Raw genomic sequence first — 12,189 nt, 5'->3', positions numbered from 1 at the left:
TTATTTCAAATTCATGTGATATAACACAGTTATAACACACAGGCCTAACCTATAACACAATTTTAAAAGACCTAGGGCATGGGGTAAAACTTGTCCTCGTCTGCATTAGGATATAAACTTCGCCCTATACTGTGTTGTTGGAACACCCTACAATCAGTAGGATACAAGAATAGATCAATCACTTTCTTCACAATTGTGCCATTCTGTCTGGATTGTATTTTTTTTGGTAGGCTACACCAGCACCAGCATGCAGTCTGGTTTGTACATTAAGGGTATTACAATATAAAGATGATTGTCTTTCCCCAAATGTCCCACTTTAGTGTCAGTCATTAATGCAAACAACTTGCAACTTACAAGCACATGTGTAGAATGTCTATGTCATAGCATGTTAAATGAGAAAGAAATATTACAATAGCAATGCTCACGCTATATGGCACATTTCTTCCTACATTAACTTCCTGAGTGTCTCTATGCACTATAATGAACCTTGTCAAAGCCCTTCGGAGCATCGAGAGAACCTGAGGACATCATTCAGATCAGAAACTGACCTCCAACAGGTTACATTGTGGTGTGGAAGGAAAGCCTACTCAGCCATTTCAATGAAATACCACACATTCCTCCAGTAGTGTGTCTTAGGCCCTGCAGATAGCAGTATAGGTGGAGTAGAGGTTGTGAAAGGGTCTGTCTGGGTCGAGAACGTATACGAAAACCTTCCTGCAACCACCATGGCGCTATTGTGATGGCTAAGGGAAGCACAGGTTACGTCCCAAATGGCACCCTATTCCTTTTATAGTGCACTACTTTTGAGCAGGGCTCTTGTTAAAAGTAGTGCACTATATAGGGAATATGGTGCCATTTGGGACAGAAGCACAGTGTCTGAGGTGGATTCGGAACATCACTCCCTAGTGGCATCAGTCAGGACTGGTTCAGGGTTGCCACAGTCATCATAGCATGGGAAGAATTGAAACCCCCTTATAGAGTTACCATCTCATGCATTATGCTGCACAAACTTTCCTCTTCCAGTTGTAGTTGACCTGGTTTGATTTGAATCACCTTTATGCTCTGTCCATAGGCTACTGGCAGAACTGAAGGAAATGAAACATAATTTATTAAGCTGTGCCTGTTCACTACCCACATACCTAAGCACAGATCTGGGCCTGTATTTATAAAGCGTCTCAGAGTAGGAGTGCCGATCCAGGATCAGGTCCCTCCTGTCTATGTCAAAACCGACCCTAGATCAGCACTCTGGCATACTTTATGAATATGGGCCCAAATCTGGATCAAATAGTAGTGTGCCTGTTGATTCTGGAGGTCCTCTGTATCGACTGCCTGTCCACTCAGTGTGTGGTGACTTGCTCCTCATTAGTAGCAGTGATGTCTGTTTACCCAGCCAGACATTCCTTCTTGCTGAGGCAGCTGGCAGAGATGCAAATTTTTTCTCCAAATGTAACAAACTGGTCTCCCCAGACCTTGCCCAATGATTTGGATTTGTTATCGCCACTTAATGAGGACATTCAAGCAAACTTATTTCCTATTTCCTGCCAGCCCCCCAGATAAAACAAACTATCCAGGAAGCATTTTACACATCAATCAAAGACATCATTGAATTAACTTGTTCTCACTGTTGAATGGAAATGTCCAGTTGTGACTGTGTTGGGAAGGGCTGACCAACAGACCTTGTGCTTACTGAAAATCAGCCGTACTACTTGAATACTGTAGACACAACATCAAACATATTGACGTTTGATGTTTTGTTCAAGCATCTTTTTAACAGATGCTTTAATATAACCTCATCAACCATTATATACATCAGCAACCTTACGTTTTGTCATTTACTGTAACTAATTAGGTGGATGTTTTTCTCCAGATTACTTGTCATTGTTATCTATTCACACACGTATACTTCTATTGTCTTCTATTGTCTTCTTTTGTCTTCTATTCGATTCTATTGTCTTCTATTGTCTTCTATTGACTTCTATTGTCTTCTATTGTCTTCTATTGTCTTCTATTGACTTCTATTGTCTTCTATTGACTTCTATTGACTTCTATTTAAGTGATAATGCCTGAGAAGCCAGTGTTTGGAGGATATAATGGCATGGGTGTTGTTAGGCCCGGCTTCGAGGGCATTATCACTTTTATACAATGGCTTACCAACATATTCAAATAATGATTGACATATTTTCATTAAAATTTTATTTTGATTAATTTATTCATACTATTTCATCCTTCCACAAGATATAGTCCCGACACAAATCTAGGGTTGCTACCCAAGCCGGCTGGTCGTTCGTTCTATCGGTTCGGTTGCTAGAGATGCGACCCAGTCATTCAGTCTTTTTGTTCTGTATCTAGTCGTTCATTCTAAATGTTCCATTGCCATACTGGCTGGCAACGTTCTTATCCCTTGCTTGTTAGCTAGCCAACTACGGCTAACTTACAGTCACGTCAAAAAGCCAGAATAACAGCAAAGAGCTTCATTTGCATTTGTTTAAGCAGTTTTCTAGAGACATTTATTTGAATAAATCTCCATCAATGAGCTAATGAGGCAGGATTTCGCCTGGCATAGAAAATGTGCTCACTCGTCAGGACATTGTTGTTCAGTGCCTGGGAGCTAGCCAACAACACAGCTAACACAATCACTTCAAACTGAAGCTGGAAAGACTGCAAACTAGCTGCATTTCGTTTCGTTTTACCTTTTTTTAAATTGATATTTCTTTGTATATATCCATAAAAATGATGCCAGCTGATTGATGATTTCAACTGGCTGAGAATGGCTGCCTGCCTGTCTGTCTCGTCCCGACTCCCGACATGTTCATTACTATGGGACAGCTGGATATCGAATTTGAATATTGAAACAATGTTGCAAATGTCGGCGAGACAGACAGCAAGGTTTATACAAATCTCCGCTGTTGAAAACTAAATGTTAGTCTAAAAGCTTTTTATAGTGGAGATCAAGTTTATAAATTGCATGGCTGGGCTGATGAGACAGTGGATTGCGCAGTCAGATGTAACAGAGTAAATAGGCATTTTAACGTCATAGATTTAGCGGGTGGTAACTTGTGGAATAGACAGCAGCTGGAATGCAGTTTTAACCAATCACCATTCAGGATTAGCATCACCCGTTGTATAATCTCTTCTATTATATTCTATTGACTTCTATTGTCTTCTATTGACTTCTATTGTCTTCTATTGTGCACAAGCCAGCTCTAGTCAGCTACTCCCATAGGCCTCTGCACCCATGACTCACAATGACGCAAACAATAATGTAATTTCATAAATCTAAATATTATTAATACAAATATAAAAATCTGCTGTTTGGTTCTCATAAATATAATTTTAGCACAGGCGTTTAACTGGGTTCTCCTCATTATGCCACAGGAGAAGAGAGCATGACCAGCCCCATGCAGAGAGAGAGAGAGATAGAGAGCTGCTATGGCCAGGCCAGGTCAGAGAGGTGGATGCATCCTGCAGTGTGATCACACAGAACAGAGGAGCTCTGATTGATGGGTAACCTAGGCTCTGTGATTACATCTAATTTCCTTAATGTCCCAGCAAGGATGCACACTGCAAACTTTCCTGTTTCCGCCAGAGATGAGGTAAGTTGCATTTCAAAGTGGATTCTAGATAACATCCATCCAATTCCCTAGCGAAGCCCTGACAGGACAGCCAGGTCAAGTGTACATGTTTAAGTCTGTAATCCCTGTGTCACCACAGTCTCCAGGTGGTCAAACCTTCAATGGAGAGCATCAAGTGGCGGAAGCTTGTGTCACACTCCAGTGTTTATTCCATGTAATCAAACATTCTGTCAATTCCCTACTTTTTTGCGGGAGATGCTTAGCCTGCCCTACAGTATGCATTGAGTGCCATTAACGGTTGCATTCAGACACACATGATACAGTCTCATTCTTTGACATTGAAATTATCTTTCCAATTTTGGCATTGATATTGTATTCCAATACCATTGTGTAGTATTGATTTGGCAGGTGTAATGAATGTGAGTTTCTGTCGTCTCAACACCCTTTCAATAGATACTACTAACCCTATATACAGTACAGTGCATCATGTCACATGTCAGTGTTCCCTCCCTCTCTGTTCAGATAAGACAATGATTATCTGTCTCCTGACATAACTTACACCAGGTTGATGCACCGTGAGATGCTCTGACCAGAATAGATTGGAAAGGTTACTGTATTGAATTGAAAGTTAGAAACTGGGAACAGAAAGTTGAGGTAGGGACTGAGATGATCCATAGATATGTGGTCATGCTGCATCTGTTCACATATAGTCAGGCCTTTATTCGGAAGTGGCAATACATTATAGTCAGGCAAGCCTGTAAGCCTACACAACCACCGTTTCCGACCTCTCCAGGAGCACCGAGGGGGGTGGAACCCGGCTCTGTCCAATTTCCCTGATTTAGTGGTTCCGTCATAGGCCCTGCACTCTGTTCAATAGCACTAAAAGCCTCATCCACACTAATGGGGTTCCTCCGTGACGCAAAAGAAGACTCTTGGGCAGGATGCTTTACGATACCTTACCCAATAATGTAAAGTAAGGGGAATAAGATGATGCCCAGAGACCAACAGCTCTGTAATTGGGTCTGAGATACTGGGCCGAATATTGTCAGCCACACCATCGATTCCCTGAAAAGAGCAGTTCACTGAGGAGTCAGTGTGCTGTATGGGGAAGGGGGTAGGAATTCATTATGGAATATGAAGTATTGACTATATCATTGTTAGAAAAAAAACACAAGACATGCATTTCACAGAGCTAGTTTAAATTGCCAATGTCTTTGAATCTATAATGTCTCAAATGTTACATATGTCATTAAAAAAATTATGTAGAAAAGGCCTAAGCATGCTGTATATTCTGATAATCTGGTAATTCTGTTAATTTAAATGAAGCAGCCTGACCAACTCAACAATTATGTTTCAATATTATAAATTAAAATATTATAACAGTTGTTATCAAGTAACCTAACTGAATGCATTGCCTCTTGCAAAAATGTATATTTTACATTAATATAACAACACATGATTGTTGTCTGATAATTCTGTAGTACAGCATTTCCCATCTCCGGTCCTCCAGTACCCCCAACAGCACATATTGTACTTGTCAACTAATCATCAAGCCCTTGACAAGTTGAATCAGGTGTTTTTGTCCGGGGCTACAACAAAAATGTGTGCTGTTGGGGTACTGGAGGACCGGAGTTGGGAAAACAGCACGGTGTATTACACTCAAAATGTATCTCAGGAGTTGGAGAGCTGCAATGTGTCTGTTTGTACAGTAGGTGGCTCTGCCAGCAAGTCCAATGAGGATGACTTATTCTCTTGATTCCTCAAAAACATAAAGCAATGGAACATTGTTGGGACCTTTAAAATATGTATAACTATTTTTGGATGATTTCAGTGTCTGCCTGTCTGATTTGGCCCTGTCCTCAATGTAAATTCTGATATCAAATGGTGCAAATGACTGGCAGGTTTTTGTGAATGGAGCACTTTGTGACAGAACAATGACGTAATTTGTGTTCTATCTCCTTTACTGGTTTGTGGTAACCGCTGTAGGGTATCTGATTGGCTAGCGGATGGGGCTGAACGCTCTGATTGGCTAAAATTAGATAATTAAACACCTACTCAGTCAATGCAGAAACCCAAGTGGTAGATATATAAGACAGGGCATTGTAGCAGGGTGCAACAGATTCACAAGTTGGTCCAAAACTTGAAGTACCTCAACTCATTCCATCTTCGTCCACGAGAACAACTAATCACGGTAAGTAGAGAATTTCAACCACTTTTCTGTGTACATGATGCATTGGGTTTGCATGGATGGGATGTCATTTCTGTGGCTATTAGATATTCTGCTAAATCTGCAGAGAGTGTTCCAGTGATGATAGAGGGGACAGAAAGAAATGGTGTAGACTTTGCCTAGGCCGTTGACCCTCTGTGAGATGCTGTAGAGAAATGCAGTTCAGATGGCTTTCAAGGGTAGATGAGGTGATTGTGAGAGGGTCGCTGGGTTTAGACTACAGCTCATTCCACTAATGCATGGGCTCCTGTGGGAGCTGCTGCTGGCTGGCTGGCTGGTTGGCTGGGGCTCCAGCTCATAATCTAGATAGTATCACTTCCTTCTCAATGTCTGCTACTGCATCTCCAAGCCCAGCTCCTCTCTTCAGTTAGAGGGGAGCACTGAGACTAGATGGCTCACTCTGATAGCAGGGAAACAGGGACTTTGGTAGGACTGTCTCGTCACAGAAGGGAAGAGAATGCTTTGGGACAGGGAGAGTGAGATGGGGAGCTTCTTCACTCCCAGTAGAACAGTGAGATACCTGGATGGGTGGAGAAACTGAACTGAAACTGAGATGGATGGAGCTTACATGCGTAGGGACATACAAAGATGTTTGTTTTGATCAGGATGAAATGCTTGTTCAATTCTGCTTTGAGAGAAATGTGAATGTTTTTAAAGCCAAGTTTCTGTGGTTGTGGATGTAATGTGTTTTACCGCAGGGACCATGGTTATGATGAAGCTCTCTGCCCTCCTCTTTGCGTATTTCCTGGTCATTTGTCAGATGTACAGTTCACATGCAGCTCCCGCCAGGTGAGGATCAAAGCATGTTTTATACACTGCAATGTCCAGTCAGTCACTGAAATGTATGTATAGATTACAGGGATGTTCATTTATAGCAATCCCAAAAGGAAAGGGCATAGACCCATTGGGATACTTCTATCTTTCTATTAGTAATTGCTGTTATTTCATTGATAATTTTCTAAAGAGGTATCTTGGCAGCCATATAAATCTAATGCATGCTAATTTAGATTATTTCGTTTTCAGATAACACAATGTGATTACAGAAATCCATACATTACGTTACATTAAATGCCCTCTTTACAGTAATGTGATCCAATTTGATTACGATATCGTAATCTAATCAATCCGGTGACTCATAAAGCCATTCTATTTATAACTTCCTAACCACTTCCATCCATTTGGAAACAATCCAGCTTAATGCCACAGCAATAGGCTAAGATGATTGCTATTGCATGTAGAATATTTCCAAATGGTTGTAGAATGCATGGGTGTTCAATATTCCAGATAGAGAGACCTTGGTCACCATTCTTACTACAGTATTGATTTAGTCATAAAGCTCTAAGTTGGCTACCTGTCAGCTTTTTAAAAGGAACACTTTTAGCAGATTGTTTTGAGTTTGGCTGATATCCCTTAAAGCATGAGGCAATCGCTTTTAGCTGGAGCAAACTCACATAACCTACGTCATACTATTTTTAACCCAGTGCTGGTGCAGTTTCTGTCTGATCAACCTAATCGCCTATGTGTTTTCAGAACTGGTTTAGAGTCCATGACAGACCGAGTCACGCTAACTGACTATGAAGCCCGAAGGCTACTCAACGCCATCGTCAAGGAGTTTGTGCAAATGACTTCAGAGGAACTGGAGCAACAAGCCAATGAAGGAAATAGGTAGGTACAGCTCTCCTCATCTCCACAACTTGTTTATAACAACATTCATTTTCATTTTCTCTAGGTTTACTTGGTTTATACTATATGGATGACACATTTTCCTATTATTCAAGAAAACATATAACCCGAAATGTCTTGTTAATATGTGGCCAGTCCTTTGCTGCCTCCTATAGCAGTCAGAGCTATGGGTATTTATTAAAGACACAGAGGTATGGACATCTCCCAACCATCAACAGGGAAATCTATAGTTAAAACATATATTCTCTGTGATTATCTATGCATGGATTTTTGGAACACTTAATTTTGATGTATTCATTATTTAAGCATTGTTTATGAGAAAGCCTGTTGCGGAATGCTAAATGATAAATGACCCTAAAGAATGGAAGAAAGCATGTGAATTAGTGCAAGAGGAATGGGATGCATGACAGCAGTTGTGCTGTTATAATTTAACTACGATGCTATAAACAGGATTGCCGCATGAGCCTAATTAACTGAGGGCATTATAGCTATAGACTATTTTCAATTGCCTGTGTTGGACTTGATAGCATGGCTCTAAAATCTTATTTCTTATATAAATGCAAGTAAAAACGGACTTTGAAATGCATGATGTTGGAATACAGTGTTATTACTGTAGCATGTGGATAACAGCAGGATGCATCTGCATGTCATGGTTACTATGAGCCTGTTTCTGCATGTTTGTCTCTCTCTCTAACAGCCTGGATAGACCCATGTCCAAGCGTTGCTCCAACCTCAGCACCTGTGTGCTGGGCAAACTGTCCCAAGAGTTGCACAAATTGCAGACGTACCCCCGCACCAACACGGGAAGTGGCACGCCTGGCAAGAAACGCAGCCTGCCTGAGAGCAACCGCTATGCAAGCTATGGAGACTCATATGATGAAATCTGAGTGGCCCTTCCCTCCATCAGCCCTAGTTAACCTGACCCCTCTGTTCTGTTCCATCCTAGCCTGATGATTGCTGATGCATGTGGATCTTGCTTGCTTGACTGACTGCAGAGAAACCTTGATGTCCCGCAATGTCCCTACTCTCTTTTTCTTTTGTTAAAATCCCCTTTTTTGACAGAGAATAAGATACATAAGTACAAAGCAGAGTCCAATCCTTTAGATTTAGAAAGTGAATAATAATCGAGTTACACTTCCCCATCTTAAGGTGTATGATATCCCTTTATTATACAGATCATTCACAATATATTACAATTGTTAATCAAATCAAAAATCTTAATCAATGCTTCTTTCAACCGTGACTAGGTTTCTTGTTTAATAAACATATTTTTTATACCAGAACATATTTTCCTTCTTAATTATTCAAGTGAAACAACGCCAATTTAACATATTTAATAGTTCACAACAGTTTGAACAATATTGGTGAAGCCCCAATGTATTTGCTATGTAAATGTAAATTCACAATACATTTGAGGTAAGTTGAATAACTAATTTGAGCTGAATCTCATTGTTTAGATCTCTGAATGTGTGAATGTCTTCATTTTCAATTTGATGATATATATTATACATTTTCTCCAGCAAACAGTAATTTATTACCTTTGTACTTTTTATTGTAATTTATACATTTTGTATCTCTGTAATAAATCCTGAATTTAGGAGAGGTATGTATGACCTGTCCTTTCTCTTCCTAAAAGCAGCGTTACAGCACAGAAGCGTGCGTGCAATACTGCCACATGTGTCACCCACCGCCTGGCTGACTTCCTGAACAGATCAGGAGGAATGGGCAACAGCAACTTCGTCCCAACCAACGTGGGCGCCAAGGCGTTCGGACGACGAAGGAGAGACAGCCCCATGACAGCACCTATGTGAATGTGTCAACAGGCCTCAGGGATATGGTATGACAACATTCTACACTTCTTTCTCTTCCCACTGCTGTGCCTCTGACTGTCAACCTCTGTCTGTCTCTACTGTATCTCTAATGCTCTTTCCCCAGCCTCTGTCTTTCCACATCGATTCTACTTCAGTACTCTTCAGATAGTCTCTTTGTAACTATCCGGCCTTCAAATTTGGTCTGTGTCTTATGGATGAATACAAGTTGGGAGTAAGAGTTCAGTAGAAAGGAGGATAACCAGTAATTTCCTTCCATTCTCTCTCCCTGCAGAGTATTAGCACTCCAGTGAGACAACAATACATCCTGTCCTGAACCAACTACAGACAACTGAAAATGACAACTCTTCACTGTTAAAAAAAACAGCCTTCAAACTACAGGACTAATTTCCTGCATACCTCTTGCATACTCTGTGTTACCGATATTCATTTCTGCTCTATGACCATGAGGAGATAAAACAACCTAGAAAACATTACAACAAAAAATAAAGAACAAACTTCGGTTATGTCTATTTTCACCAGATCATTACTCTATACAAGCCAGTTGGAAGTGAGAATGGCCTTATTGGTTCTTTCCCGTTTTGGCTTAGAGCACATGTACAGTTTGACCCTGAGTCCCCACCCCTCCTCTCTCCTGTGTCAGCAGCACACCGCAGGGGGGCAGAGACTACATTCAAGCTCTGCCCCCACAAGCTTCCCTGACCATGGCTGTGTCTTGTGCCTTGATGTAGAACACTTCTTTACATGTCATTAATTGTACAGTATGTTTAAAGAGTGAAAGGAAAAAGATCAAAGAATCTAAATATTGTAACAATTGTGAATCTAAGCAAGATTAAAATGTATTTTAGATACATATGGGTCGGAGTCCTTGTTTTATTCTGCAATGATCTATCTAAGCCCTTAGATCGCAATATCTACTAAGCTAACATATGTAATTGTTTTAAGACGGTCATAAAATTGATCATTTAGCCATTTGATTTTGAATTTTAGGACCCTGTGGGTATAAAAAAATATATATATATTTTAAAAAATGATTTGATGAAACATTGAATTTGGTCTTTACTGCTATAGGCCATAGAAACACATTGAATAACACATTTGTATATGGCAAAACAGACAGTCAAAAAATAAATCATAAGGAATAAGGTTTTGAAGAGTCTGTCCTATATCTGGCAATCTGGTCATGTTATTAGTGGCACATTTTGCCATTTTTACAGCCCGGTATTGGGTTACCTTCAGACGACTCCCCTGAAGCTTGTGTGCTTCGTAGAGCAGAACAACCAACACTTTCGTGTTCGTTTAGTTTGTATCTCCGACTGTTCGGTCCGGACAGTCAGTTTCGTGAGAACACCTCTTCGAAATGAGGATGTCCGCAACAGAGAGTTCAGGCAACTGCTGTAAAGCTTGTGGATGGTACACGACATTTAACATTCCCAACATGAGCAGTTTCTTATGGTACATGACACTTAACATTACCAACATTTCCAACGTATCATACTGTATATGTTCAGATCGTCAACATAGCCTTGATCACAATGCAGTGTTCCACATTATATTCCCAAATATTATTTAATTGAATTTGACCTAATGGTTAAAGAACAAACATCATGCATTTATCCACATTTAAGAAAAGGTATAGAGTGTTTATACACTGATCTTTCCAGGACAAAAGCAAAAGGCTATTTTACATACCACAACCACATCCAGGACCATATTGATATTGTTTACTCATTCTTACTCCCTAAACACAACAAATGAGTACCAGCGATACAGAGAACGTAGTCTATACCAAACATTATAGTTGTATTCTCCATTGAACATATAAAGACATCATTTTTTCATATTTCATACTGATGTCGCCAATAACATGTTAATTGGTTTCAGATCAATAATGACTTTAATAATTGCACATACAGTATAGGTACATATGTTTCAGTAACATAGGCCTATATGTGCGATTTTGCACTAGTCTGTGAGTTAGGTATACTGATCTAGAGTATTTTCAGTGTATTTCTGTAGCCAGGTCCACGCCAGCCCTGCCAATGGGATTTACACAGCATCTCCATTAGCTCTGCTTTGCCCCATTTCATCAAACACCCACATGATCTCTCCAAGATACTACACCCCACACAGCTATATCCCATGTCACAGAGCCACACCGCCGGCTGGGATAACTATTCTGTTATATTTACATTTACCATGAATAAAGAATAAATATATTTTCATAGCACAGTTATTTTATTGTTTCAGGTTTAATGCATATTCTCTGTCTGGGTGAATAAAAAGTGCAGTAGTTGACATTGTTAATAATATTTCAGAAATATAATGGGACTGAGCATAAAAGTAATGAAAAGCTTTGCTGGGATACATTAAACCAAATCGAGGGATGGAAAGAGGCTTACAATCCTTATCAATAGTAGAGCTTCCACATCAGAGTTGTGTATTGGCTTTGTGAGGCAGTGATTTGCACGTAAAATATATTTTGTGGTAAAGATGGCGACAGTTATTCTGACCTCTTGTCAACAGATTACAGACACAACTCACAAGGCCCACATGTTATTTCCTTATTAGCTCCTTGGTGCTTTGTTAAAGGCAGTGGGTCTCCTGGGTCTCTGTGAAGACAGTCTGAGCTGCAGAGCTTCACGCCTGCTTGTCTTCCCTAATTGACGTGTTTGTTCTCCCACTACTTTGACCTCTCTTTTCATCTCCTCTTCTGGGAGAGGAGGCTCCAGTTTGTTTTCAGAAGTATGAATTCATTTCAACCCCCTAAGGAGGTCTGCTTAATAAGGCTGTGCTTTTTTTTACACCACCGAATGAATTGTATTATAGTAATGCTAACAGGTTTATCAGCTTTTAATATATCCAGTAGGGAATATTA

At 40.2% G+C, this 12,189-nt stretch overlaps 1 protein-coding gene across 4 annotated transcripts; it reads left to right on the top strand.

Annotated features, from left to right (window-relative positions):
- Positions 1 to 5,253: 5,253 nt before the first annotated feature.
- On the top strand, positions 5,254 to 10,166 carry LOC121582908 (calcitonin-1). 4 transcript variants are annotated; one of them, XM_041899063.2, is made up of 5 exons: positions 5,772 to 6,371; positions 6,498 to 6,588; positions 7,330 to 7,464; positions 9,122 to 9,319; positions 9,586 to 10,166. In XM_041899063.2, exons 1-4 carry the CDS (start codon positions 6,353 to 6,355, stop codon positions 9,291 to 9,293), a joined length of 417 nt encoding a protein of 138 aa, XP_041754997.1. In that variant the 5' UTR covers positions 5,772 to 6,352; the 3' UTR covers positions 9,294 to 9,319; positions 9,586 to 10,166. The 4 variants fall into 4 exon arrangements, with proteins under 4 accessions (XP_045071942.1, XP_041754997.1, XP_041754996.1 ...); XM_041899062.2 differs by having other exon boundaries at positions 9,119 to 9,319; XM_045216007.1 differs by lacking the exons at positions 5,772 to 6,371; positions 9,122 to 9,319; positions 9,586 to 10,166 and adding exons at positions 5,254 to 5,763; positions 8,180 to 9,109.
- Positions 10,167 to 12,189: the final 2,023 nt, after the last annotated feature.

Source organism: Coregonus clupeaformis, unplaced genomic scaffold (genome assembly GCF_020615455.1).
Source record: "Coregonus clupeaformis isolate EN_2021a unplaced genomic scaffold, ASM2061545v1 scaf0578, whole genome shotgun sequence".
Lineage (NCBI taxonomy): Eukaryota > Metazoa > Chordata > Actinopteri > Salmoniformes > Salmonidae > Coregonus > Coregonus clupeaformis.
Note: the sequence above shows the minus strand (reverse complement) of the source record. Positions and strands in the feature narration are given on the sequence as shown.

Bases quoted from the DNA above. Each gene is read 5' to 3' on its own strand.
- LOC121582908 (XM_045216006.1), top strand. The intron at 6,589-7,329 runs GTGAGGATCAAA...ATGTGTTTTCAG, and splicing joins TCACATGCAGCTCCCGCCAG to AACTGGTTTAGAGTCCATGA. The intron at 7,465-8,179 runs GTAGGTACAGCT...TCTCTCTAACAG, and splicing joins CAAGCCAATGAAGGAAATAG to CCTGGATAGACCCATGTCCA.